We start from the raw sequence: 27008 nt of genomic DNA, 5'->3' as shown, positions 1-27008 counted from the left end.
GAAAAATTGGGAAAACTTGTTTTACGTGATAAATTTTTTTAACCATAAAATTCCTTTTGTCAAAACAATCGCGTCCGTACCCCTTGAAATTGCCGAATTCATCATCCTGAGCTCTAGAGTTTCAAAATGAGCCCCATATTGCCTATATTCGAACAACTTTGATTTTTCAGTTTTTTCGACCACGCGACGCGGTCGCGTAGCGGTTTTCATGCGATTTTCAAATCTAACGGGATATAGGCGTGATGGGGATCATTTTAAAGCTCCCGATATCAAAAACACGAATCTGAAGTGTTTGTGGTGCTGGAACTCGATTTTTCAAAAAAAAGAAGCTATGGGACCCGCGACGCGACCGCATCGCATGATCGAAAAACCGATGTTCTCCGATTATAGTCAATATGGGGCTCATTTTGAAGCTCTAGAGCTCAGGATGATGAATTTAATAGTTTCAAGGGGTACCGACGCGATTGTTTTGAGATAAAGAACAATTATTAGTATTTATTTCCCTCCGAATCCGGCCAGACACCAAATTTAACTCTTCCGTATTGTTGGTCATATCGAAAAGAAGCAACCACATCATCATTCCGGGTGATGAGATGGTCACTAAAAGTGACATTTTCAATAATCGACCTGAAAATCATAAATGCTTGTTTTTCTCTAAAATACATTTCAAACTTACTTATACTCTCTCCTTTCTGTCATTACAGTATGGTTCAACTCTCCAAGTACGTCTTCCAAATCAAAGTCTGAAACACGTAGACTTAGATATTTAAGTCGTCTGAACCCATTGACAGCCCAGTGTTGGAGGATCCGTTTGATTTCTGACTCAGTGAACTCATTATATGGTAAAACTAGCTCCACACAGTTCATGTTAAGTAGATCATCAAGAGTAATCGATAATTTTGAGTGAACAATTAGTGAGTCGACTGATTTTAGGTATTTTCCGATGGGAAAGTTGTGAGATAATCCAATGATTCTTAATACTTTTGCAGAATGATTTTCCAAAATGAAACGAGATTTTTTCGTACTCAAATAATGATTTATAATGAGTTCATAGTCATTCCCTTGTCTTTCCTTAATAATATCCAGCAACTTCAATGTACCAGGGGTTACTGTAACTGTAGTCACTTTCTTGATTCCAAAAAGATCCGATAGATACTCCATTACTGAGTGTAGTCCTTTTACTCTATCCTTCCAATATGTTTCCCAGCCGCCATGTTTTCTAGAACGATCAATAGGTACCAGGTGACCGTTGATATTCTCAGATTCAAGATTTCTATACGTTCCCTCTGAGACTTCAACTTGATGGCAGTTACCTTCCGGTGTCACTACCGCTACACTCGAATACTCGCCGTAATTGTTAATTTTGAGAGTGACTGATTGATTTTGAAAATTCTTAACGAGGTGATACATTTTACGAGAGCATAATGAGATGGGGAATCTGTAAAATATGGAAGAATAGGATTGGATATGGAAGGGAATCTTAACTTACACTGTCTCAATATCGATTGTTTTGAGAATTTTCATCAAAACGATGATAGGGAGTTTGAGAATCGGAATTGCTGTCATCTGTAAAGAGGAGTGATCGAGAATGGGAGAATGAGTGAACGGACAGTGAATACTAAGAAAATCAATAGACTCTCTGTTAGTGGCGGGGCCCTGCAAGGGTCGTTGGTCTCTTCGGTTGGCCAAAAAACAGTTTTTGCCAGAAGGCAACCTGTGTGCACTAAAAGAAGACACTGAAACTTCGGATTATCTCATCTGTGTGCAGAATCGATAAATATTCATATTAGTCGTCCACTTACTAGGGAAGGCCCTCGAGTCAGTGTGGAGTTATAGGTCGTGACCTATACCATTGGAAAGCTGAAAAAACGCTGATTCCAAATATATATTCAGTTTTTGCCCCAGACTCCCTTCCTCATGCTACACTGCTTCACTACCGCCTACACCACGCTGCCGATATTTTTATCACGTCGGTGAGGTAATGACTAGTCAGCGGTCCAAACTTTGACCTCGTTTTTCTCGAATACCAGGTCTCGAGGGCAAAAACTGAATATATATTTGGAATCAGCGTTTTCTGAGCTTTCCAATGATATAGGTCACGGCCCATAGCTCCACACAGACTCGGTGACCTTCCCTAGTTAGCAACGTATGCAATGAAAATGAACGTAGTAGTTGAGGAGGTTTGGTGAACCCAAACCACCTAAAGAAGTGAGAGGTACTGTAACAATCGGTCAGTGGAAAAGGTAAGTTATCAATCTTTGGAGGGTAACTATAACAAATCTGAAGGAAACAATCTGAAGGAAAAGTCTAACAATCTGAAGGAAAAGTCTAACAATCTGAAGGAAAAGTCTTCCAAGTATATCATGGTGGATATCGACTACAAGCTGAACCGTAACCCTCGCCCTTTTATCTAGATGCCTGGTATCCTCCTTCTTCCCTTCTCTCTTCTCACAAGTTAGTTCCTTCATTTTCTTCTGCCATCTCTCCTTCTCACTCTTATCTGACTCCATCTTCCCCAATCATCCAATCCAGACAGTCTGACATAAGCCTAGATGTTCTACTTTCCAATGTTCGCGGTGTCGCTTCCTTGTCTAAAATTTGCCTTATCATCGACTTCTTCCGATCATCCAACCATCTCCTCCTAGCATTAACCGAAACCTTCCTTGATCAAACAGTATCATCTGCTCTGTTCACCTTTCCTGATATAAATATCGTTAGGTGTGACCGCGATCCTTCCCTACATCATAAGTCTCGAGGAGGCGGAGTCGCAATTTTATCCAAAAGCAGTATCACCGTCTCTCCAATTGAAATTAATTCAGCAGTCCACTATCCTCTCCACAAGTCTGAAATTCTTTCCTGCAAGATTGCCCCAGCCGCTGCTTCTTCTTCTAACTTCGCCCCATTTACTATATGCCTTGTTTATAGACCACCCGACTCACGCATCCCTGAGTCTGAAGCCCTCTTTAATCACCTGAATACTTTCCTCCCTCTCAAATCTTGCTTCCTAATCGGGGATTTCAATTTTCCCGAAATAGTCTGGTCTCAAAAATCTCATGCCCCTCACAAGTTCCAAAGCTTTCTAGATTCCCGTGGCTATGCTCAGCTCACCAACTTCCCCACCAGAATTGGCACTACTTCTTCGAACATTCTTGACCTCATTATCACATCCAACGATTTTCCCATCTATAAATTAGAAAGCAGTCCACCTCTTCTCAATTCAGATCATCTCAGTGTGCATTGTGTATTCGGGCCCCCCATTACAAACTCTAATACATCCAGACCTTTACCCACTTGTCGCAATCGCCTTGACTACCGTAAATGCGATTTCAAAGCCCTTAACTCCTCACTTGCCTCTACTGATTGGGATCTTCTACTCAGCACCCTCCCATCAGCATCTGACAAATACGATACATTTATCTCATTACTTTCCAATCTAATTTCCTCCCACACCCCCTGCATGTCTCCTGTCAAAACCCGTGGTCCCTCTAACCTCTCTAGGCAGCTCAAACGGGTTCGCGCCTCATATTCTAAAGCTCTTAAGCTATCCTCTCCTCCCCCTGCTCTAATTCAAAAATTCAAAGCGCGAATCAAGAATATCCAACATAGTATGAAAATAAAATTACACCGCCGCGAAAACTATATCCTCGCCTCCCTCCACAGTAGGTCATCTCGTACCTTAATTAACTCACGGGTAAAGTGCAGGTCTGCAATCCCACATCTTTCCGTAGGCAATGAATTGATTACTTCGGATTCCGCAAAAGCTTCCATTTTCTCGACTGAATTTCTATCAAACTATAATTCCACTGGCCCCTCCTCCCCATCCTACTCGACCACAAAGCCCTCATCTTCCCCCCATACACTTCCACTCATGGACCTTTTTCCTCCTTGGGTTATAGAGCAAGCTATCTCCAAGATTCCTCCCAAATGTGGTTTCTCAGTTCATTTAGCCAACTACTACGTTATCAAACAATGCGCCACTACCCTTGCCCTCCCTCTCTCTATAATTTTCTCTGAGTCTTTTAAAACCTCTACTGTTCCCAAAGCCTGGTTACACGCCACTATTATACCCGTCTTCAAGAAAGGTAATCCCTCCTCGCCTCAAAATTACCGTCCCATAAGTTTAACAGATCCATTCGCGCGCCTTTTCGAAAGAATAATCTGTCGTCAAATTAGATTGGACGTAGGCCACCAGTTCAGCGTTCACCAGCATGGGTTCCTTCCCCGTCGCTCTTGCCCCAGCTCTCTTGTTTACTCTACGTCCAACTACAAAAGGATTCTCAAAGACCACCAGACTGTTGACGTAGTCTTTTTCGATTTTCGGAAAGCATTTGACCAAGTAAACCACACCCTCTTGCTCCAAAAACTTAGAGATTTTGGTGTCCCCCTACAATACGTTTCCTGGTTCCAATCCTTTCTGAAGGATCGTACTTTCTCCGTCATGGTTAACGGATCCATCGATAGTATAATCTCCCCCATACCCTCTGGAGTTCCCCAAGGTACAGTAGCCGGCCCTCTCCTTTTTTTAATCTTCATAAACGATCTCCTCCTTTCTCTCCCTTCTAGCATACACTTTGCCGCTTTTGCGGATGATATCAAGCTGTATTCTCATGACCCGATACTTTTACAATCCGGTATTGACATTGTTTCCGAATGGGCCTCTGCCAACTCTCTCCCTCTGGCTCACACGAAAACTACTCTCCTTAGGCTCGGTGCCAAAAACCCGGGTCATCATTACCATATAGACTCCATCCCCATCACCGAATCCGCAGTAGTACGGGACTTAGGATTATTAACAGACTCTCATTTGAAATTTGATAGCCATATCGCCAAAACTTCCTCATTAGCTATCCTTCGCTGCAGCCAACTACTCAAGTCATTCCGATCTCGATCCCTTCCTCTCTACAAGCACTTATTCAACACCTACGTCCTTCCAGTTCTTGAATATTGCTCAGCTGTCTACTCTCCTTCTCCCTCTAGCATTCTCTCTCATAAACTAGAAAAACCTCTCCGATCTTTCACCAGGAAAGTTCTTCAGAGATGTAACATTCGCTATACTTCCTATCTAAATCGTCTCGAGATTCTTGATTTATACTCCCTCCGTCACCGTCGTCTTAAATCTCAGTTAATGCTCCTCTATAAAATAATTTGCGGCGCCACTTTCTTTCCTGAAATCCACTCTTATGTCAGACTGTCTAACTCTAACCGACGACCCATGACCCTCATTTGTATTAGACCACAAGTAAATGATTTCTTCTCTTCCACTGTCCCCATCTGGAATTCCATCACATCTAATTGCCCTGAATTTCTCCCCCCCGGTAAATTTATCTGCCTTCTTGTTCAATCCATTAATCGATTATAAGTTTGATCTCTCTCTCTCCCACCCCCATGTATTATATTGCTCACTCACCCGCCTCTCCCATTTTAACGGTCTGTCACTTTAATTTAATTTATCCTTCTCGAAATTCTTCCACCACCACTTTCACAGTTCGGTTTTATAATCCTTCCCCCAATCCTATCTTGCCATTATGATTCTCAATTTTTTATTTGTTCCCCCCACCCCTACCTGGTCTGTCGCCTCGTGAGGGGCTTGATCAGGTCTCTAGTGTATAGTACTGATTATTTTTTTAGTCAATAAATTTAATTTAATTTAAAAAAAAACTATAGGTTCACCGATGTAATTTTTATAAGTGAAGGTGTCTTCGAGGAAGACCGACCCAGTTGGGGAAATATAGATGGAAGATTATTTTCACGACAGGAGTATAGATGAGAGGTGGGGGTTCATTTCAAAGCGGTTTTCAGATGAGGAATCTGGGCGGAATGCGGAAGGCCTTTTGATGCGATAGATAAGATTGTCAACAAAAAATGGTTTATTGATAGCATTGTAAAGCAAATTAGACAAAGCCCCCGCCATGCGGACACAATATTAACACTTGAGAGAATGTGCAGTAAAAGACAATTATTAGTATTCATTTCCCTCCGAATCTGGCCAGACAGCAAATTGAACTCTTCTGTATTGTTGGTCATATTGAAAAGAAGCGACGACACCATCATTCCGGGTAATGAGACGATCACTGAAACTGTAATATCCAATATTTGACCTGAAAAACACAATTGTTAGTCCTTCTCCAAAATACTTTTCAAACTTACTTATATGTTTTATTTTCTGTCATTCGAGAGTGAGTTAACTCTCCGAGTACGTCTTCCATATTCAAGTCTTCAACATCCAATTCCAAGTATTTGAGTCGTTTGAACCCTCCGATAGCCCAGTGTTGGAGGAGTCGCTCGATTTCAGTGCCAGTGAAACGATTTCTCGATAAAAATAGATCCACACAGTTCATGTTAAGTAGATCGTCGAGAGTGATCGATACTTTCGAGGCAACACATAATGAGTTGACAGTTTGAAGGTATTTTCCGATTGGAAAGTTGTCCGGTAATCCACTGATTCTTAATATTTTTGCAGGGTAATTATCCAAAATTAAATGAGATTCTTTTTCATTTAATCGAAAGCGTGTAGCAAGTTCAAAAACATTCCTTTGTCTCTCCTTAAGCACATCCAGGAGTCTCATTGTATCCAGGGATACTGTAATTTTAGTCACATTTTTAATCCCAAATAGATCCGATATATACTCCATTACTGAGTATAGTCCTTCCACTTTATCATCCCAATAGGTTTCCCAGACATGGTGGTGTTTTCTAGAACGCTCGATGGGTACCAGATGACCGTTGATATTCATTCGTTCGAGAGTTCCAGACTTTTCACTTGTTCTAGACATCACGTCAACTTCGTAAAAGTAATTGTTCGGTGTCACTACCCTTACATACGAATCTCTCCCGTAAATTTCGATTCTGGGGGTAACAGATTTATCTCGAAAGTTTTTAACGAGGTGGTACATTTTACGAGAGCATAATGAAATGAGGATTCTACAAAATATGGAAGAATTGGATTGGATACGGAAGGGAATCTTAACTTACACTGTGTCAATATCGATTGTTCTCAGTATTTTCATCAAAACGATGATCGGAAGTTTAAGAATCGGAAGAGCTGGCATCTGGAAAAGCGGAGTTACCGAGAATGGGCAAATGAGTGAACGGACTGCAAATACTGAGAAAATCAATATGTGCACAAGACCCTCTGTTAGTGGCAAGGGCCTCCTGAGGGGGGAAGGAGAATGATGGAGAAAGAGTGAGTGAATAGGCGGATACAATAGAGATCGGATGAGTGTTTGCGCGGGAAAAACCTGCAGAAATCTAGAATATTCTGGTGTGAAGAGGGAGAATGGACAGAATATCTATTCTGACCTCACATATGAGATAATCCGGAGAGCCCAGGTTGCCTTCTAGGAAAATAGGTTTTGTGGTCTCAGGAGGAAGGGTCTGCAGGCCCTCGCCACTAACAGAGAGTCTATTGATTTTCACAGTATTCACTGTCCGTTCACTCATTCGCTCATTCTCGGTAACTCCGCTTTTCCAGATGCCAGCTCTTCCGATTCTTAAACTCCCGATGCTCGTTTTGAAGAAAATTCTGAGATCAATCGATTTTGACACAGTGTAAGTTAAGATTCCCTTCATTCGTTATCCAATTCTTCCATATTTTGCAGATACCCCATCTCATTATGTTCCCGTAAAATGTTTCACCTCGTTAAGAATTTTAGAGACAAGACAGGGCCCCTATACTTTACAGTAGATGGAGAAGAAGGTTCACATATAACAGTGGGGACAACGAATTATGGCTTCATCGTGTGCGTATCTCCAATGGCTAAAAAGTCTAAAACTGCTAAATCAGTGAATATCAATGGTCGCCTGGTACCTATCGATCGTGCAAAAGAGGAAGGCGACTGGAACACTTATTGGAATGATGAGATTCAAGGGATTCCAACGGTTTATGAGTACCTGTCGGAGTTATTAGAATACAAATGTGCACCGGAAGTCGTCGTGTCCCGGAACACCCTCTGGTTGTTAAGTTATATTGAGAAGAGACAAGGGGATAACTATCATTTGGTTATTGGAGACATAGGCGAAGAAGAGGAAGTCTGTCATTTCATATTTTATCTCGAAAGTTCTTAACGAGGTGATACATTTTACGAGAGCATAATGAAATGAGGATTCTACAAAATATGGAAGAATTGGATTGGATATGGAAGGGAATCTTAACTTACACTGTGTCAATATCGATTGTTTTCAGAATCCTCATCAAAACAATGATCGGAAGTTTGAGAATCGGAAGAGCTGGCATCTGGAGAGATGAGTGATCGAGAATGAGCGAATGCGTAAACGGACAGTGAATACAGAGAGAATCAAGCCTGCAGACCCTTCCTCCTGATAGTGAGACCACAAAACCTATTTTCCTAGAAGGCAACCTGGGCTACGGGAATCTTTTGTATCCGCCTATTCACTCACTCTTTCTCCACCATTTTCCTTGGGCCCTCAAGAGGCCCTTGTCACTAACAGAGGATCTTGTGCACATATTGATTTTCTCAGTATTCACTGTCCGTTCACTCATTCGCCCATTCTCGATCACTCATCTCTCTAGATGCCAGCTCTTCCGATTCTTAAACTTCCGATCATCGTTTTGATGAAAATTCTGAGAACAATCGATATTGACACAGTGTAAGTTAAGATTCCCTTCCTTATCCAATCCAATTCTTCCATATTTTGCAGATTCCCCATCTCATTATGCTCTCGTAAAATGTATCACCTCGTTAAAAACTTTCGAGATAAAACAATTCCACTCAAACTCAGAATTGACGGGGAAGATTCGAGAGTAGAGGTAGTGAACAATTACTACCACGGCGTTTACGTGATGTCTATAGAAAAAGAAAAGTCTGGAAATCTCGAACGAGTGAATATCAGTGATCACCTGGTACCCATTGATCGTTCTAGAAAACACCACCATGTCTGGGAAACCTATTGGGATGATAAGATGAAGGGACTACAATCAGTAATGGAGTATCTATCGGATCTTTTTGAAATTAAGAAAGTTACTACAATTTTTGTATCCCCGGATACAATGAAATTCCTAAATGTGCTTAAGGAGAGACAGGGGAATGATTATGAACTCATTATAAATCAATGCAATGGATTAAGTGAAAAAGAATCTCATTTCCTTTTGGAGAATTACCCTGCAAAAATATTAAGAATAGCGGGATTACCGGACAACTTTCCAATCGGAAAATACCTTCAAACTATCGACACACTATGTGTTGGCTCAAAAGTATCGATCACTCTCGACGATCTACTTAACATGAACTGTGTGGATCTATTATTATCGAAAAATCGTTTCACTAGCACTGAAATCAAACGGATCCTTCAGCATTGGGCTATCGGAGGGTTCCCTCGACTCAAGTATCTCAGTTTATGGGTTTCAGACTTGAATATAGAAGACGTATTTGGAGAGTTGACTCACACTCGGATGACGGAAAAGAGAGAGTATAAGTATGTTTGAAATGTATTTTAGAGAAAAACAAGCTTTTATGATTTTCAGGTCAAAGAGTGTACTTTCCACCACTTTCAATGATCGAGATCATCTCATTACCCGGAATGATGGTGTCGTCGCTTCTTTTCAATATGACAAACAATACAGAAGAGTTCAATTTGGTGTCTGGCCGGATTCGGAGGGAAATGAATACTAATAATTGTCTGTTTTACTGCACACTCTATTTTTGAAAGACGATATTTCTATTTCCATTCTACTCTCAGACCTCAATAGCAGATCAGTCAATTTTCTTGGAAGTGTTGTAATAAAGTTCTCGAAAATCTTTACTGGAAGGTGTTCCACATCAAGGTACTAGGATTGGGAGATTGAGAATCGGAAGAGCTGGGATCTGCAAAAAGGAGTGACAGAGAAAAAGCGAATACTGAGAAAATCAGAATCCCTACAAGACTCTGATTGTGTCGGGGGGCCTGCAGGGGTCGTCCGTTCTCCAGACCTATGCTCTGTGGCGAGAAAACTGTTTTTGCCAGAAGACAACCTGTGCGCACTATGAGGAGGCTGGTACCTCAGACTACTTCAGTTGTGTTCAGAATTGATAAAAATTGTTATTATTCTCCGTCCCTGCTTGCCCACAGATGAGATAATCCGAGGTGTCAGTCTCCGCTCTGATAACCTTCTGGCAAGAAACATTTAACGACCCCTTTTCAACCCAGTTGCTGGTTCATAAGTGTTATATTTATAATTCTGAGCCTACAACCTTCAAAATGAGCTCTATTTTGACTATATTCCGTCCATTCCTAGCTTAAACACACAACCGCCAATACTTGAAAAGTCAAAGTTGTACGAGATGTGGGGCTCATTTCAAAGCTCTCAGTGTCAGGGATACAATGATTACAATCGTTTTCGATTGAAAACAGATTTATTAAAAACTTTTCCTCGGGGGTTCCCCAAGGATCCGTTTCGGGCCCTTTACTCTTTATCCTGTTCATTAATGATTTGTTACTCAGTTTGAATGATACTCCTCACCTGCATGTGGCTGCTTATGCTGATGATATTAAGATCTACTCTCACCTCTCTTCTAGTCTTCAAACTGGCATTGATTTGGTCTCCAACTGGGCTGAATCCAATTTCCTTCCTCTTGCCCATTCCAAAACTGGTCTGCTTCGCTTAGGCTCGCTCAATTTGCATCAGTAGTTTCTTATTGCGGGTTCTCCCATTCCTGACTCCAACTCAGTTCGTGATCTTGGCCTACTAGTTGAACTTGATCTCAAGTTCCGTACTCACATTCTTCGAACCGTGGCTTTAGGCCGACTACGTTCCTCCCAGATATCAAAATCCTTCAAGTCTAACAACCCTGCTTTCTACTCATTCCTATTCAAAACGTATGTTCTTCCTATCCTTGAACATTGTTCTACTATCTTCTGCTTTTCTCTCTCATCTTGTCTCTCCCGACTTCTGGAATCCACCCTCAGAGTATGCTCTAGAAAAACCCTCCAAAAACCTCCCATCTCTTTTTCTTCCTACTCGCATCGCTTGGAACTCCTCTCAATGCACTCCATTAGGCACCGTAGACTCAAAGCACAATTGCTTCTACTTTACAGATTCATTGCTGGCGTATCTCACTTTCTCTTTCTTAATACCTTTGTCAGAGTGTCAGACTCTCCTAGAAGACCCATGGCTCTTATTTATCTCTCTCCCCTATCTGATAATTTCTTCTCCTTTTTTATTCCATATTGGAACGCTATTACCAACAATGTTAATTCTTTTCTTTACCCCTCCCAGTTTATTATTTTACTTGATACCTCAATCACCCGGTTCTAATGTTTCCTGCTCCTTACTAGCTGCACATATGTAACAGTTTTTTTTTGGGGGAAGAATCTGGGCGGAAAACGGAAGGCATAAAAAAGGACTTTTGATCCGAAACAAAATTTTCAACAAAAATTGGTTTATTGATAGCATTGTAAAGCAACTTAGACAAATTCCCCGCCATGCGAACCCAATTGAGATATCAAAATTAAGGCGAGTGTGCAGTGTAAAAACAGACAGTTATTAGTATTCATTTCCCTCCGAATCCGGCCAGACACCAAAATGAACTCTTCTGAATTGTTGGTTATATTGAAAAGAAGCGACGACACCATTATTCCGGGTAATGAGATGATCTCGATCACTGAAAGAGGTGGAAAGTACACTCTTTGACCTGAAAATCATAAATGTTCGTTTTTCTCTAAAATACATTTCAAACATACTCATACTCTCTCTTTTCCGTCATCCGAGTGTGAGTCAACTCTCCAAGTACGTCTTCTATATTCAAGTCTTCAACATCCAATTCCAAGTATTTGAGTCGTTTGAACCCTCCGATAGCCCAATGCTGGAGAAGTCGCTTGATTTCAGTGCTAGTGAAACGATTTTTCGATAATAATAGATCCACACAGTTCATGTTAAGTAGATCGTCGAGAGTAATCGATACTTTAGTGCCAACACATAGTGTGTCGACAGTTTGAAGGTATTTTCCGATTGGAAAGTTGTCCGGTAATCCACTGATTCTTAATATTTTTGCAGGGTAATTCTCCAAAAGGAAATGAGATTCTTTTTCACTTAATCGATGGGATAGATAGAGTTCATAATCATTCCCTTGTCGCTCTTTAAGCACATTCAGGACTCTCATTGTATTCGGGGTTACTAAAATTGTAGTAACTTTCTTAATTCCAAAAAGATCCAATAGATACTCCATTACTGATTGTAGTCCCTCCATCTCATCATCCCAATAGGTTTCCCAGTCACACTGATTTCTAGAACGATCAATGGGTACCAGGTGACCATTGATATTCACTCGTTCGAGATTTCCAGACTTTTCTTTTTCTCTAGACATCAAGTAAACTTCGTGGTAGTAATTGTTTGGTGTCATTACCCTTACACTCGAACTTGCTCCGTAAATTTTGATTTTGAGTTTAACTGTTTTATCTCGAAAGTTCTTAACGAGGTGATACATTTTACGGGAGCATAATGAGATGGGGAATCTACAAAATATGGAAGAATTGGATTGGATACGGAAGGGAATCTCAACTTACACTGTGTCAATATCGATTGTTTTCAGAATCCTCATCAAAACAATGATCGGGAGTTTCAGAATCGGAAGACCTGGCATCTGGAAAAGTGAGTGATCGAGAATGGGCGAATAAGTGAACGGACAGTGAATATTAAGAAAATCAATATGTGCACAAGACCCTCTGTTAGTGGCAAGGGCCTCCTGAGGGGGGAAGGAGAATGATGGAGAATGAGTGAGCGAATAGGCGGTTACAATAGAGATCGGATGAGTGTTTGCGTAGAGAAAACCTGCAGTAGTCTAGAATATTCTGGTGTGAAGAGGCAGAATGGACAGAATATCGATTCAGACCTCACAGATGAGATAATGGGAGCCCAGGTTGCCTTCTGGCAAAAACAGTTTTCTCGTCACATAACATAGGTCTCGAGAACGGACGACCCCTGCAGGCTCCCCGACACAAGCAAAGTGTCTACAAGATTCTCTGTTTGTGTCGGGGGGCCTGCAAAGGACGTTGTTCTCCAGACCCTTTTTTCTGAGGGCAGAAAATAATAGTTTTTGCCAGAAGGCGTTGACACCTCGGATTATCTAATCTGCAGAGTCGACAAATATTCTTGTTAGTCGTCCATTCTGCAGTGAATGCAATGAAAATGAAAGGAGTATAGGCAAAAGGTTAGGTTCATTTCAAAACTGTTTTTAGGGTAGGAATCTGGGCGGAAAACGGAAGGCGGAAGGCGGGCTTTGATCCGAAAGAAGATTCCCAACAAAAATTGGTTTATTGATAGCATGAAAAAGCAAATTAGACAAATCCCCCGCCATGCGGACACAATTGAGATACTAACATTTAAGAGAATGTGCAGTAAAAACATACAATTATTAGTATTCATTTCCCTCCGAATCCGGCCAGACACCAAATTCAACTCTTCTGTATTGTTGGACATATTGAAAAGAAGCGACGACACCATCATTCCGGGTGATGAGACGATCACTGAAAGAGACCGAACGTCCAATGTTACATCTGAAAATGTTTTTCTGTTTCTCTGAGATAGTTTTCAGACTTACTTATACTCTCTCTTCTCCGTCATCCGAGTGTGAGTCAACTCTCCAAGTACGTCTTCCATATTAAAGTCTTCAACATCCAATTGAAAGTATTTGAGTCGTTTGAACCCTCCGATAGCCCAATGCTGGAGGAGTCGCTTGATTTCAGCTCCAGTGAAACAATTTTCCAATAAAAATAGCTCCAAACAGTTCATGTTAAGTAGATCGTCGAGAGTAATCGATATTTTCGAGCCAACAAATAGTGAGTCGACAGTTTGAAGGTATTTCCCGATTTTAAAGTAGGGAGGCAATCCACTGATTCTCAATACTTTTGCAGGGTGATTTTCCAAAATGAAACGAGATTGTTTCATACTTAATTTATGATAGGTATATACCGAGTTCATAATCATTCCCTTGTCTCTCTTTGATAACATCCAGCAACTTAAATGAATATGGGGTTACTGTAACTGTAGCCACTTTTTTAATCCCAAAAAGATCCGATAGATACTCGATTACTGATTGAATTCCTTTCACTTCATCATCCCAATAGGTTACCCAGCCGTTGTGCCATTGCGAACGATGCATTGCTACCAGGTGACCATTGATATTCACTGATTCAAGATTTCTAGATTTTCTTTCAACTACCACTTTAACTCCATGATAGTGATTGTCCGGTGTCACTATCCCTACACTCGAACTTTCTCCGTAAATATTGATTCTGAGTTTAACTGATTTATCTCGAAAATTCTTAACGAGGTGATACATTTTACGAGAGCATAATGAGATGGGGATTCTGCAAAATGTGGAAGAATTCAATGAGGAAATGAGGAAATCGTGACTTACACTGTCTCAATATTGATTGTTTTGAGAATTTTCCTCAAAACGAGGGTTGGAAATTTGAGAATGGGAAGAGCGAGCATCTGGAAAAAAGGAGTTGGAGGTGTATGGATAGAGAAGAAATGACGGTGGGTCAATCAGACAGAGCTCTGACGGTTGGAGAGGAAATATGGGTGATGATGGAGAATAAGAATACAGAGAGAATCAATAGACTCTCCGTTTGTGACGGGGGGCCTGCTCGGTTCATCAGACCCTTCCTTCTGAGGGCAGATAATTGTTTACGCCAGAAGGCAACCTGTGCCTACTGCGAGGGATTCTCGGATTATCTCATTTCTGACTAAGGTCAGAATCGATATTCTGTCCATTATGCCTCTTTACACCAGAATATTCTACGCAACAGGTTGATTCTTCCTATTCCACGTCTACTAACGCTGTTTCCCTTGTAGGCGTCTGCTCACTCCCTTTTTCTCCGTCATCTCCTCTTTCCCCCTTACCCATTCTACTCCCTCAAATATTGTACCTCCCATCACCTTCAGTGATCGTCTCATTACCCGGAATGATGGTGTCGTCGCTTCTTTTCAATATGATCAGAGATTCGCCGTTGTTCATTTTGGTGTCTGGCCGGACTCAGAGGGAAATGAATACTAATAACTGTTAATACCTCAATTGTGTCCGCATGGCGGGGGATTTGTCTAATTTGCTTTTTCATGCTATCAATAAATCATTTTTTGTTGGAAATCTTCTTTCGGATCAAAGCCCGCCTTCCGCCTTTTCCTCCCAGTTCCTCTCCGCTTAGCCTATACTCCGTTCATTTTCATTGCATTAAATACAAGGACGACTAACAAGATAATCCAAGGTGTCAGTGCCTTCTCTTGATGCGCACAGGTTGCCTTCTGGCAAAAGCCATTTTCTGGTCTCGGAGGGAAGGGTACAGGAGAACAGACGACCCCCTGCATGCCCCCGACACAAACATAGAATATTGTAGACTTTTTGTTTGTGGCGAACCTGCAGGAGACGTTGTTCTCCAGAACCCTCCTTCGGGAAACCTATTTTCCCAGAAGGCAACTCACTCATTCTCCATCATTCTCCATCCCCCTCAGGAGACCCTTGCCACTAACAGAGGGGCTTGTGCACATATTGATTTTCTCAGTATTTGCTGTCCGTTCACTCACTCGCTCATTCTCGGTAACTCCGCTTTTCCAGATGCCAGCTCTTCCGATTCTCAAATTTCCGATCATCGTTTTGATGAAGATTCTGAGATCAATCGACATTGAGACAGCTGGAGAAACAACTCGACAAATGTCGCCAAGTCTAGGCCAAACTCTGCGGCTGTACAAGTCTAGGCGAAACCTTCCACCAGTCTTGGCCCAACTTTGGGTGATCAGAGCCAATGATAGAGGGTCACCAAGTATTGGCTTAATGTTGGATATTGATTTTCTCTTTGGCAGTCACTTATTTAAATTTATTTTATTTTCTGTTTTAACCCATCTTTTTTCAATCTAATAAATTTATGAGTTCTAATGAATTACATTTAAGCAAAACAGGAGAAAATCAATAAGAAGCTATTCCAGAGCCTGGACCGCGCTTTCACCAAGCCTCACACCAGTCTCCCACAAGCGTCCCACAAGTCTTGGCCTGCTTTTACGGGACACTTGTGGGAGGCTCGTGCTAGACTTGGCAACACTTGCAGAGAACGTCTCCTACAGGGCCACAAACAGAGTGTCTACAAGATTCTCTGAATGCAATGAAAATGAAAGGAGTATAGGCAAAAGGTTAGGTTCATTTCAAAACTGTTTTTAGGGTAGGAATCTGGGCGGAAAACGGAAGGCAGAAAAAGGACTTTTGATCCAAAACAAGATTTTCAACAAAAATTGGTTTATTGATAGCATTGTAAAGCAACTTAAACAACTCCCCAGGCACGCGGACCCAATTGAGTTATCAAAATTAAGGCGAGTGTGCAGTGAAAACAGACAATTATTAGTATTGATTTCCCTGGGAATCCGGCCAGACACCAAAATGAACTCTTCTGTATTGTTGGTCATATTGAAAAGAAGCGACGACACCATCATTCCGGCTAATAAGACGATCTCGATCATTGAAAGAAGTGGAAAGTACACTCTTTGACCTGAAAATCATAAATGTTCGTTTTTCTCTAAAATACATTTCAAACATACTTATACTCTCTCTTCTCCGTCATCCGAGTGTGAGTCAACTCTCCAAGTACGTCTTCTATATTCAAGTCTTCAACATCCAATTCCAAGTATTTGAGTCGTTTGAACCCTCCGATAGCCCAGTGTTGGAGAAGTCGCTTGATTTCAGTGCTAGTGAAACGATTTTTCGATAATAATAGATCCACACAGTTCATGTTAAGTAGATCGTCGAGAGTAATCGATACTTTAGTGCCAACACATAGTGTGTCGACAGTTTGAAGGTATTTTCCGATTGGAAAGTTGTCCGGTAATCCACTGATTCTTAATATTTTTGCAGGGTATTTCTCCAAAAGGAAATGAGATTCTTTTTCACTTAATCGATGGGATAGATAGAGTTCATAATCATTCCCTTGTCGCTCTTTAAGCACATTCAGGAGTCTCATTGTATTCGGGGTTACTAAAATTGTAGTAACTTTCTTAATTCCAAAAAGATCCAATAGATACTCCATTACTGATTGTAGTCCCTCCATCTCATCATCCCAATAGGTTTCCCAGTCACACTGATTTCTAGAACGATCAATGGGTACCAGGTGACCATTGATATTCACTCGTTCGAGATTTCCAGACTTTTCTTTTTCTCTAGACATCAAGTAAACTTCGTGGTAGTAATTGTTTGGTGTCATTACCCTTACACTCGAACTTGCTCCGTAAATTTTGATTTTGAGTTTAACTGTTTTATCTCGAAAGTTCTTAACGAGGTGATACATTTTACGGGAGCATAATGAGATGGGGAATCTACAAAATATGGAAGAACTGGATTGGATACGGAAGGGAATCTCAACTTACACTGTGTCAATATCGATTGTTTTCAGAATCCTCATCAAAACAATGATCGGGAGTTTCAGAATCGGAAGACCTGGCATCTGGAAAAGTGAGTGATCGAGAATGAGCGAATAAGTGAACGGACAGTGAATATTAAGAAAATCAATATGTGCACAAGACGCTCTGTTAGTGGCAAGGGCCTCCTGAGGGGTGAAGGAGAATGATGGAGAATGAGTGAGCGAATAGGCGGATACAATAGAGATTGGACGGGTGTTTGCGCGGAAAAAACCTTCTAGGAAAATAGGTTTTTTGAAGGTAGGTTCTGGAGAACAACGTCTCCTACAGGCCGCCACAAACAGAGAGTCTACAAGATTCTCTGTTTGTGTCGGGGGCATGCAGGGTTCTCCTGACCCTTCCCTCCGAGACCAGAAAATGGCTTTTGTGAGGAAAACCGAAGGCAGAAGGTGGGCTTTGATCCGAAAGAAGATTTCCAACATAAAATGATTTATTGATAGCATTGTAAAGCAAATTAGACAAATCCCCCGCCATGCGGGCACAATTGAGGAATTAACAATAATTAGTATTCATTTCCCTCTGAGTCCGGCCAGACACCAAAATGAACAACGCCGAATATTTGATCATATTGAAAAGAAGCAACCACACCATCATTCCGGGTAATAAGACGATCACTAAAAGGGGCATTTTCAATATTTGACCTGAAAATCACAATTGTTAGTCCTTCTCCAAAATACTTTCAAACTTACTTATATGTTTTCTTTTCTGTCATCCGAGAGTGAGTTAACTCTCCGAGTACGTCTTCCATATTCAAGTCTTCAACACATACTCGGAGGAATTTGAGTCGTTTGAACCCTCCGATAGCCCAATGTTGGAGGATCCCTTTCATTTCAGTGCCAGTGAACACATTATTCAATAAAACTAGCTCCAAACAGTTCATGTTAAGTAGATCGTCGAGAGTAATCGATAACTCGCAGAGACTAAATAGAGATTTAATCGAATTCATGTATTGTGCGATTGGGAAGTTATTCGGTAACGACAACATCCTCACTACTTTCGGATGATAATTCTTTAGAATGAAATGACAGACTTCTTCGTTTAAATCTTCAATAAATAATTCATAGTTATCTCCATGTCTCTTCTCAATATAACTTAACAACCAGAGGGTCTTCCGGGACACGACGACTTCCGGTGCACATTTGTATTCTAATAACTCTGATAGGTGCTCATAAACCGCCGGAATCCCTTGAATCTCATCATTCCAATAAGTGTTCCAGTCCTCTTCTCTTCTCGTACGATTGATAGGTACCAGGTTACCATTGATATTCATATTTGAGAATTTTCATCAAAACAATGATCGGAAGTTTGAGAATCGGAAGAGCTGGCATCTAGAGAGATGAGTGATCGAGAATGAGCGAATGAGTAAACGGACAGCGAATACTGAGAAAGTCAATAGACTCTCTGTTAGTGGCGGGGGCCTGCAGACCAGGGCTGTGCGGCAACAAGTTGCCGGTTGCCGAAATTGCCGAAATTGCCGAAGTTTTAGTTGCCGAGTTGCCGTTGCCGAATTCGGCAACTCATGTTTCGGCAACAGTTTGAGGTTGCCGAATTTCGGCAACAGTTTTTCGGCAACTCGGCAACAACGTTAAATTTTCTTTTCGTGATAAATTTTTGCAATTTTACAGAAAAAATCAGTGAAAAGACTTAATCAGGGCAAGACCCGCGGAAAAAAACTAGTCATGCAAATTTAACATACTGTAGTCGAATTTCGGCGGTAGCTTCAAAAAAGTCTTGGTTTTGACAAAAACCATAGAATTAATGGAAAATAGTTGATTTTAAGAATGTTTAGTGTTTTCACAAGCTCTCTTTATGATTTCTTGTCTCATTTGTAAATTTTTGTTATTAGGTTTGAGTGAACATAACTTTTTATGAGACTTTAGTAAAAAATACTACTGTTGCCGAAAGTTGCCGAAAGTTGCCGAATGTTGCCGAGTTCAAATTTCGGCAAGTTGCCGAGTTGCCGAAAGTTGCCGAAGCATGAATTGCTAGTTGCCGAGTTGCCGAGTTGCCGAAAAAAGCTGTTGCCGCACAGCCCTGCTGCAGACCCTTCCTCCTAAGACCACAAAACCTATATTTCCAAGAAGGCAACCTGGTCTCCTCGGATTATCTCATCTGTGAGGTCAGAATCGATATTCTGTTCATTCTCCCTCTTCACACCAGAATATTCTAGACTACTTCAGGTTTTCTCCGCGCAAACACTCATCCGATCTCTATTGTATCCGCCTATTCGCTCACTTATTCTCCATCATTCTCCTTCCCCGTCAGGAGGCCCTTGTCACTAACAGAGGATCTTGTGCACATATTGATTTTCTCAGTATTCACTGTCCGTTCACTCATTCGCTCATTCTCGATCACTCACCTTTCCAGATGCCAGCTCTTCCGATTCTCAAATTTCCAACCCTCGTTTTGAAGAAGATTCTGAGATCAATCGATATTGACACAGTGTAAGTTAAGATTCCCTTCATTCGTTATCCAATTCTTCCATATTTTGCAGATTCCCCATCTCATTATGTTCCCGTAAAATGTATTACCTTGTCAAGAATTTCCGAGACAAGACAGACCCTATACGTGTTTTAGTAGATGGGAAAAGGTCGAATATATATGTGTCGGTACCGGAAAATGGCTTCACCGTGTACGTAGCTCCAATAACTGAAAATTCTAAAACTGCTGAATCAGTGAATATCAATGGTCACCGGGTATCAATGGATCGTTCGAGGAAGCATCATGTCTCGACCACTTATTGGAATGATGACATTCAAGGGATTCCAACGGTTTACGAGTACCTGTTGGAGTTATTAGAATTCAAATGTGCACCGGAAGTCGTCGTGTCCCGGAAGACCCTCTGGTTGTTAAGTTATATTGAGAAGAGACAGGGAGATAACTATCATTTGGTTATTGAGGACTTAACTAAAGAAGTCTGTCATTTCATTCTAAAGGATTATCATCCGCAAGTTGTGAGGATTTTGTCGTTACCGAATAACTTCCCAATCACACAATACATGAATTCAATTGAATCACTAATTGCTGACTCGCAATTGTCTCTTACTCTCAATGATGTACTTAACACAAACTGTGTGGAGCTAGTTTTATGGGAAATCCATTTCACTAGCACAGAAGTGAAACGGATCCTCCAACACTGGGCGATCGGAGGGTTCAAACGACTCAAGTATCTTGGTTTATATGTTACAGGCATGAATTTGGAAGACGTATTTGAAGAGTTGGCTCACACTCAGATGACGGAGAAGAGAGAGTATAAGTAAGTTTGAAAAGTATTTTGAAGAAAGAGAAACTATTGTAATATTCAGATCAAATATTGAGGATGCCACTTTCAGTGATCGACTAATTACCCGGAATGATGGTGTCGTCGCTTCTTTTCGATATGACGAGCAATACGGAAGAGTTGAATTTGGTGTCTGGCCGGATTCAGAGGGAAATCAATACTAATAATTGACTGTTTTTATTGCACATCTAATTTAATGTTATCAATAAATCTGTTTCAGCCAAAAACAGTTATAATAATTATATCCCTGACACTGAGAGCTTTGAAATGAGTTCCATATTTCTTATATTTAAACAGCTTTTACTTTTCCAGTCGTGCGTCGCGTGTCGTCCGTCGCGTGTCCATCAGACTACCAAAATTAAAAAATTCCAGTCAGAGATTCACCGTTTTTACATCAAAATCTATCTCAATTCTGTAAAAAACCGCTACGCGTTCGCCCCATACTTTTTTATTTCGGGTTTTCACTCAAAATCAATATCAAAATCACATTTTTCAGCTTCGGAGCTTTAAAATGAGCCCCATATCGCCTATATTCTGTTCGATTTGAAAATCGCGTGAAAACCGCGACGCGACCGCGTCGCGTGGTCGAAAAATCAAAGTTGTCTGAATATAGGCAATATGGGGCTCATTTGGAAGCTAGTGAGCTCAGGATAATGAATTTAATAATTTCGGAAGGTATAGACGCGATGGATAGGAGTTTGGGGCAATTGTTTTTTGGGAAGTTTTTCTTCCCAGGGGGGGCGTTAGGGCAACCTGTGCTGGGGGGCTCACACCTTGGATTATCTCATTTTCTTATCCGCGCGGGGAAACAGAATCGATATTCTGTGCCCATTCCCGCCAGAATACTCGACATTCTTCCTCATTTTTTTCCCGATTTTTGCCGATTTTTCCCATTTTTGCTCATTTTTTCCAGAATTTTCTCCCAAAATGCTCTCAACTCCCCAGTTTCCACTGCTCCGTCTCCCACTTGTCGCCCTGAGACACACCCTCCGAATGATGGGTCCATCCGACGTATTTCTACTCACCCTCTTCTTCAAACGCCTTCGACTCGTCGCCCAATCGATATTCCCACGCACGAAACCGTCGTTTTACGTGGATTACTGTGGAGATCAAAAAGTTGGAGTACTGTATGCCCGGTTTTCTCCGAAGTTGAATGTTCCGATTCTTAAAATCAATTTTCGGACGAAAAAGGAGGAGTTTTTGAAGAAATGGAAAATTGATGGAGAGAAGTTTCGCTGTTGGTGAGTTTTTTGAAAGATTGCTGATTTCTCCGGCTGAAATTATGATAATCAGATTCAGCTCGTCGCAAGGTTTCAGAAAAGTATAATCATGCCTAGGTTCCGACCACTTTGGGTCTCGCCGCGAAAACTAAAAACTACAGTAACCCGAATTCTCGTAAATCGTGTCGAGACCCGAATCGCTCCAAATCCCGTCATGATTATACTTTTCTGAACCGTCTCGACGAGTTGAAACTGAAAATTTAAGTTTCGTCCAGTTTGAGTAAAAACTCGTCAAAATATGACACTTTTTGTGAGAAAATGGATTTTCGAATTTTCGAAAAGTTTGGGAACTCTGTTTTGTAGTTTTCAGGTGTTTTCTACTTTTTGCCTCAAGATCAAGAGGGATTCAAACCATTTACAAAAAATCATTAAAAAAATATTGAAAACAGACCGAGTTACAGAATTTCGAAACTTTTCGAAAATATTTTTTTTGCATTTTTACAAAATCAATCATAACTCAATGGTATTTTGCTCAATCTGCGTAAAACTTATATTTTTGAATTCAGCTCAACAAGACGGTTCGAATAAGTATAATCATTATAGGGTTTGAAGCAAGTTGGGTCTCGACGCGAAAACTACAGTAACCCGAATTTCCGTAAATCGCGTCAAGACCCAAATTCTTCCTACCCCTATCATGATTATACTTTTCTAAACCGTCTTGACGAGCTGAATTCAAAAATCTAATGTAAAAATGAGTTGGACAAAATCCAGTGAAGTTACGGTAGCTTTTGTAAAAATGTGAAAATCCATTTTCTCACAAAAAGTGTCATAACTCGACGAGGTTTCACTCAAATGAAATGTCACCCAAATTTTCAAATTCAGCAAGTTAAGACGGTTCAGAAAAGTATAATCATGATAGGGTTTGGAGTGATTTGGGTCTCGACACGATTTGGGTTACTGTAGTTTTTAGTTTTCGCGGCGAGACCCAAAGTGATCGAAACCCAGGCTTGTGGGTACTTTTCTAAAAGCTCTCGTCACGCTGAATCCGATTATCACATTTTGAATTCATAATTTTCTTTTAGTTTCGACTTCCCCGCCAACTCCGACATCCCACTCATCATCATTTCGTCACAAGACAACACAAAGTTCTGGAAGATCCTCCAAACTCATTTCTCTCGCGTCTTCCCAAAAACCGGCGCTCCCCATGTGGCGGTTACTGTAGATACCATGTCAAAAGTGCCAAAATCGGAAAAAGTGGATTTGATCGAAGTGAAAGAATCGAAAAATCGGATTCTGAAGACGTCGGAAGTGGAGAAATTCATGGAAATTTATAATCCGATTTTGATCTACGTTCATCCTCGAATGGAAGGAGAACTCTCGGATAAATCGTGTCTATTGACCTGCGAGAACCTTCTGATCTCCTATTCCCGCCATTTTTCCCGCCAAAATTTTTTGAATTTTTCTGGAAAATATCTTCTGCTTCAGAATACTATTTTGACTAGTGAAGACCTCAAAATCTTTTTGGAAACTTGGCATAAAGGGGCCGATAGGCACCTGAAAGTGGTTTATGTATTTGGAAACACTAATTTCGAAAAGGAAAAAATTCTGGAAGGATTTGACGTGAAGCCGTGGGATAAGACGAGGAGACCAGCGATTTATCCCTCTCGGGCGAGGTAAGGAGGGCTGAAATTGTGATTTTCAGATTCAGCTCGTCGAGAGCTTTAAGAAAAGTACCCACAAGCCTATATTCCGTTCACTTTGGGTCTCGACGCGAAAACTACAGTAACCTGCCGTAAATCGTGTCGAGACCAAAATTTTTCTAAACCCCGTCATGATTATACTTTTCTGAACCGTCTTAACGAGCTGAAATTGGAAATTTCAACTTCAATTAATTTGAGTAAAATCTCGTCGAGTTATAACACTTTTTGTGAGAAAATGGATTTTCGAATTTTCGAAAAGTTTCGAAACTCCGTTACTTCACTAGATTTGGTTCAATTCATTTTTAACGTACATTTTTGGAATCAGCGCGACGAGAGCTTTCAGAAAAGTATAATTATGATAGGTGTAAGAGAAATTTGGGTCTTGACGCGATTTACGGGAATTCGGGTTACTGTAGTTTTCGCGTCAAGACCCAACTTGCTTCAAACCCTATCATAATTATACTTTTCTGAAAGCTCTTGTCACGCTGAATTCAACCTTGCTAATTTCAAGTATTAAAACTCAAAATTCCAGATTTATCAACCCCGAATATCACTACGACTGCACAAACGCTATGGACATTGTAAGAGAAAGTGATGGAGCGCTGGCAAGCATTCGAATTGACCCAAGTGCTTTCATGTTCTATGTTTGGATTCTATAATCTATACCTCACTGGGTTTAGTGAGTTTTTCTGTCTGTTTTCAATTTTTTTTGGTTAATTTTTTAATAAATAATATTTTTGTGATATTTTTTGTTTATTTTAAGGTTTATAAGGGTTGAAAATATCAAATTCATATTTCTTACATTGAGAGCTTTGAAACGAGCCCCCTATTGCCTATATTTCCTCAACTTTGGAATTTTCGACCGCGATCCGTCGCGGTCGCGTCGCGTACCTACCTCAAAATTCAAATTGAACAAAATATAGGCAATATGGGCTCATTTTGAAGCTAGAAATCTCAAAATGTTGAATTTGATGTCAAACTATGATGAAAACCGAGTTTGAAAAGAATTTCAGAAGGAGGAGGGAATATAAACATTATTAACGGAGAACATTTATTCAGTTTTTAGCAAAATACTTATTATGACAGAGATTTGCTGTAAAACAATATTTGATTGTCAATCTTTCCATACAATACTTACCACTGAAATAAATAAAGTTTACTCTTTTTTCCGTCAAGTTCTCCGTTGGTTCCGATTAATGAATCTCCCGCAGCGGTTCGATAGTGAACTCCATGCGGGTATTTGGTGATATACCATTCATAATTCTCACAAATCATTCCAAAAAATTCGAATATGTTTGTACTCAATTCTGTTGGTGCATCGGGACCTACTTGGGCACGCTACATATATATTAGGTTGGCAAGAAAGTTTTTGACCATAACTCAAGCCATTCCTACTCGGACAGAAAACATGCCCGATAGCATACGTAGTGACTATATTGGTACACAACAGTCTGCTGTTTATTGGGTACGTTCCGGATATCCTCCTGCCAAAACTCCGGTTGTTTCATGCTAAAATAAGCTTGGACCCATTTCTCGACTTGACTTCAAGTTTCGAATTCCTGTCCAGCTGTAGCACGCTGTATTACCCCGAATATATGATATTTTGTTAGAGGAAGGTTACAGCTGTAATTTGTGTAAGCAAAACGTATTTTGCAAAAGTAGGTGAGAATGTACGTCGTCGATTATGTAACATGCGGATGCGCAACATCATGGAGGCGGTGGAGTTTCTGACCGCGTGAAACTGAGGACTTGCGTAGAGCTTTAATGTTTTGCACAGTGAAAAAGCAGTAGTGTAAGATTATGGTTTTGCACTTGTCTAGAAGATTCCAGTTATATACGTTGTGTAGGGAGGGCATGACTTTCATTTGGAATCGTTCTCGTTCGACGATGTCTGCTGGCGTTCTATCAACGCCAAGTCACTTGACTTTTCTGTAATAATTACTGTCCAAGACCACCGCCCTGTTAAAACTAAGAAACGGTTCAATCAATTAAAATTTGGAGGAGAAGAGAGGAATTGAAGTCGTAGGACTACCCTTCGCTAAAAGTTAAAATCGACTAAAAGATGTCGAACACATGTCTCAATTTTTATTCTTGCCAACACGTTTCAAAAAGTTTTTAACTGTGGTAGTAAACAGTGTGAACTGTCATTGATAATTCACAAAAATACTTGGATGGATACTCTTCCTCTATAACTCACAGCATGTACAAATCCTGTTCATATGGTCTTTTAGTACGTGATACTTTGATCATTAAAAATGACATTTCTCAACGTTGTGATCTAAATTACTTTTAGTGTGTCGATAGAAGATTTCACCCTTGCTAAGTTCTCCTATCGGTTGAGCTATTATAGTAATTTTAATATAACATGTAATGGGAAATCGAAAATATTGCTGTAAGAATTGTTGGTCAAGAAAGAAAATAGGCAGGGCTCTCCCAGAAGGGAAGCGTCGGAGGGAAATGCTGTATACTATCAGAATTCCATAGAGTTTATCTAACATAGACCATGCATAGTTGGTTTTGATTCTCGTCATTTGTCTGACAGCATTCAAAACAAATCATGGTCAAAAACTTTCTTGCCAACCTAATATAATTGGTAGAGTATATGCAAAAAATAAAACGTACTGCATGATTATCGTTGGCATCAACAGGGCGAGGGATTTCTGATTCGGTGAGAAAAAAACTCACTGTAGTAAACGAATTAATCTCACAAGTGATGTTTCTGACGCATCCCGCTTCTTCAGTATACAAAATAGTGTTTCTATCTGAAACAAGTGTCCGAATTACTGACGAAACTTATCCTATTTTAGTACCAGTCCATGCAAGTTTGTCGAGGATATCCGAGCATTCACAGTCATCTTCACAACCGTATTCATCTTGACAGGTAGCCACAGTAACCAATAGAAAGAATAGAAGGTAGTTCATATTGGATGTATGATGATAGTGATACCTTTGGAAGCCCCTTTTTATTCCCTTATGTTAATGAACTGTCATGATATAATTATCATATCGAATGAGAGGAAGATAGCGAAACATCAAAAAATCAAAAGAACAATTCGAACCGTTCAAAAACCATCTTCTAGGCATCCGGATGTCCAAACATCGTTAAAAATCAAAAAATCAAAAAAAACAAAAAAGTTTGACCGCAGGTGGGGATCGAACCCTGATCGGTTTTGTGAAGTGGTTGGTGGTGTCTACCCTCACTGGGGACATGCGGGTTTTTGACGGAAAACGAGGTTTTTGGGGAATCTTTTAGGTTTCTAGGGTAAATTTCGATGTTTATCAAGATTTTTTTGAGTCTGGAAACCTAATGGTGCTCAAAAATCTCAGTTTTTCTTTCACGCTCAAGAACCCCATTTCTCCATCACATTTCGAAAAGAGTTTAAATCTACTCTAATAAGATGTTGTTTTTGTAGTAT

At 40.5% G+C, this 27008-nt stretch overlaps 12 protein-coding genes across 12 annotated transcripts; 4 read left to right on the top strand and 8 right to left on the bottom strand.

The window, feature by feature from the left end:
- Positions 1 to 488: 488 nt before the first annotated feature.
- GCK72_015837 (uncharacterized protein) lies at positions 489 to 1566 on the bottom strand (the record flags this gene model as incomplete). The annotated part of the gene is made up of 3 exons (XM_053731164.1): positions 489 to 627; positions 677 to 1438; positions 1490 to 1566. 3 exons carry the CDS (start codon positions 1564 to 1566, stop codon positions 489 to 491), a joined length of 978 nt encoding a protein of 325 aa, XP_053585936.1.
- Positions 1567 to 5959: 4393 nt separating this feature from the next.
- On the bottom strand, positions 5960 to 8233 carry GCK72_015835 (uncharacterized protein; the record flags this gene model as incomplete). The annotated part of the gene is made up of 5 exons (XM_053731162.1): positions 5960 to 6098; positions 6148 to 6921; positions 6973 to 7049; positions 7396 to 7522; positions 8157 to 8233. The coding sequence occupies 5 exons, from the start codon at positions 8231 to 8233 to the stop codon at positions 5960 to 5962; spliced, it is 1194 nt and encodes a 397-aa protein (XP_053585934.1).
- Positions 6931 to 8064, top strand: GCK72_015836 (uncharacterized protein; the record flags this gene model as incomplete). The annotated part of the gene is made up of 3 exons (XM_053731163.1): positions 6931 to 7134; positions 7472 to 7548; positions 7599 to 8064. The coding sequence occupies 3 exons, from the start codon at positions 6931 to 6933 to the stop codon at positions 8062 to 8064; spliced, it is 747 nt and encodes a 248-aa protein (XP_053585935.1).
- Positions 8234 to 8530: 297 nt separating the features above from the next.
- On the top strand, positions 8531 to 9629 carry GCK72_015834 (uncharacterized protein; the record flags this gene model as incomplete). Its single annotated transcript, XM_053731161.1, has 3 exons — positions 8531 to 8607; positions 8659 to 9432; positions 9482 to 9629. 3 exons carry the CDS (start codon positions 8531 to 8533, stop codon positions 9627 to 9629), a joined length of 999 nt encoding a protein of 332 aa, XP_053585933.1.
- A 1850-nt stretch (positions 9630 to 11479) lies between these two features.
- On the bottom strand, positions 11480 to 12575 carry GCK72_015833 (uncharacterized protein; the record flags this gene model as incomplete). Its single annotated transcript, XM_053731160.1, has 3 exons — positions 11480 to 11627; positions 11677 to 12447; positions 12499 to 12575. The coding sequence occupies 3 exons, from the start codon at positions 12573 to 12575 to the stop codon at positions 11480 to 11482; spliced, it is 996 nt and encodes a 331-aa protein (XP_053585932.1).
- Positions 12576 to 13346: 771 nt separating this feature from the next.
- Positions 13347 to 13723, bottom strand: GCK72_015832 (uncharacterized protein; the record flags this gene model as incomplete). The annotated part of the gene is made up of 2 exons (XM_053731159.1): positions 13347 to 13488; positions 13533 to 13723. 2 exons carry the CDS (start codon positions 13721 to 13723, stop codon positions 13347 to 13349), a joined length of 333 nt encoding a protein of 110 aa, XP_053585931.1.
- Positions 13724 to 13886: 163 nt separating this feature from the next.
- On the bottom strand, positions 13887 to 15616 carry GCK72_015831 (uncharacterized protein; the record flags this gene model as incomplete). Its single annotated transcript, XM_053731158.1, has 3 exons — positions 13887 to 14301; positions 14352 to 14428; positions 15518 to 15616. The coding sequence occupies 3 exons, from the start codon at positions 15614 to 15616 to the stop codon at positions 13887 to 13889; spliced, it is 591 nt and encodes a 196-aa protein (XP_053585930.1).
- Positions 15617 to 16322: 706 nt separating this feature from the next.
- On the bottom strand, positions 16323 to 17418 carry GCK72_015830 (uncharacterized protein; the record flags this gene model as incomplete). Its single annotated transcript, XM_053731157.1, has 3 exons — positions 16323 to 16470; positions 16520 to 17290; positions 17342 to 17418. The coding sequence occupies 3 exons, from the start codon at positions 17416 to 17418 to the stop codon at positions 16323 to 16325; spliced, it is 996 nt and encodes a 331-aa protein (XP_053585929.1).
- A 659-nt stretch (positions 17419 to 18077) lies between these two features.
- GCK72_015829 (uncharacterized protein) lies at positions 18078 to 18662 on the bottom strand (the record flags this gene model as incomplete). Its single annotated transcript, XM_003096268.2, has 1 exon — positions 18078 to 18662. The coding sequence occupies one exon, from the start codon at positions 18660 to 18662 to the stop codon at positions 18078 to 18080; it is 585 nt and encodes a 194-aa protein (XP_003096316.2).
- A 1097-nt stretch (positions 18663 to 19759) lies between these two features.
- GCK72_015828 (uncharacterized protein) lies at positions 19760 to 20836 on the top strand (the record flags this gene model as incomplete). The annotated part of the gene is made up of 3 exons (XM_053731156.1): positions 19760 to 19836; positions 19887 to 20648; positions 20698 to 20836. The coding sequence occupies 3 exons, from the start codon at positions 19760 to 19762 to the stop codon at positions 20834 to 20836; spliced, it is 978 nt and encodes a 325-aa protein (XP_053585928.1).
- Positions 20837 to 21599: 763 nt separating this feature from the next.
- Positions 21600 to 24251, top strand: GCK72_015827 (uncharacterized protein; the record flags this gene model as incomplete). Its single annotated transcript, XM_003096266.2, has 3 exons — positions 21600 to 21913; positions 22975 to 23565; positions 24125 to 24251. The coding sequence occupies 3 exons, from the start codon at positions 21600 to 21602 to the stop codon at positions 24249 to 24251; spliced, it is 1032 nt and encodes a 343-aa protein (XP_003096314.2).
- Positions 24252 to 24726: 475 nt separating this feature from the next.
- On the bottom strand, positions 24727 to 26514 carry GCK72_015826 (uncharacterized protein; the record flags this gene model as incomplete). The annotated part of the gene is made up of 3 exons (XM_053731155.1): positions 24727 to 24930; positions 26278 to 26354; positions 26403 to 26514. The coding sequence occupies 3 exons, from the start codon at positions 26512 to 26514 to the stop codon at positions 24727 to 24729; spliced, it is 393 nt and encodes a 130-aa protein (XP_053585927.1).
- Positions 26515 to 27008: the final 494 nt, after the last annotated feature.

The sequence above is a fragment of the Caenorhabditis remanei genome, chromosome IV (assembly GCF_010183535.1).
Source record: "Caenorhabditis remanei strain PX506 chromosome IV, whole genome shotgun sequence".
Taxonomy (NCBI): domain Eukaryota; kingdom Metazoa; phylum Nematoda; class Chromadorea; order Rhabditida; family Rhabditidae; genus Caenorhabditis; species Caenorhabditis remanei.
The sequence above is the reverse complement of the archived record's forward strand: the minus strand, read 5'-3'. Positions and strand labels throughout refer to the sequence as shown.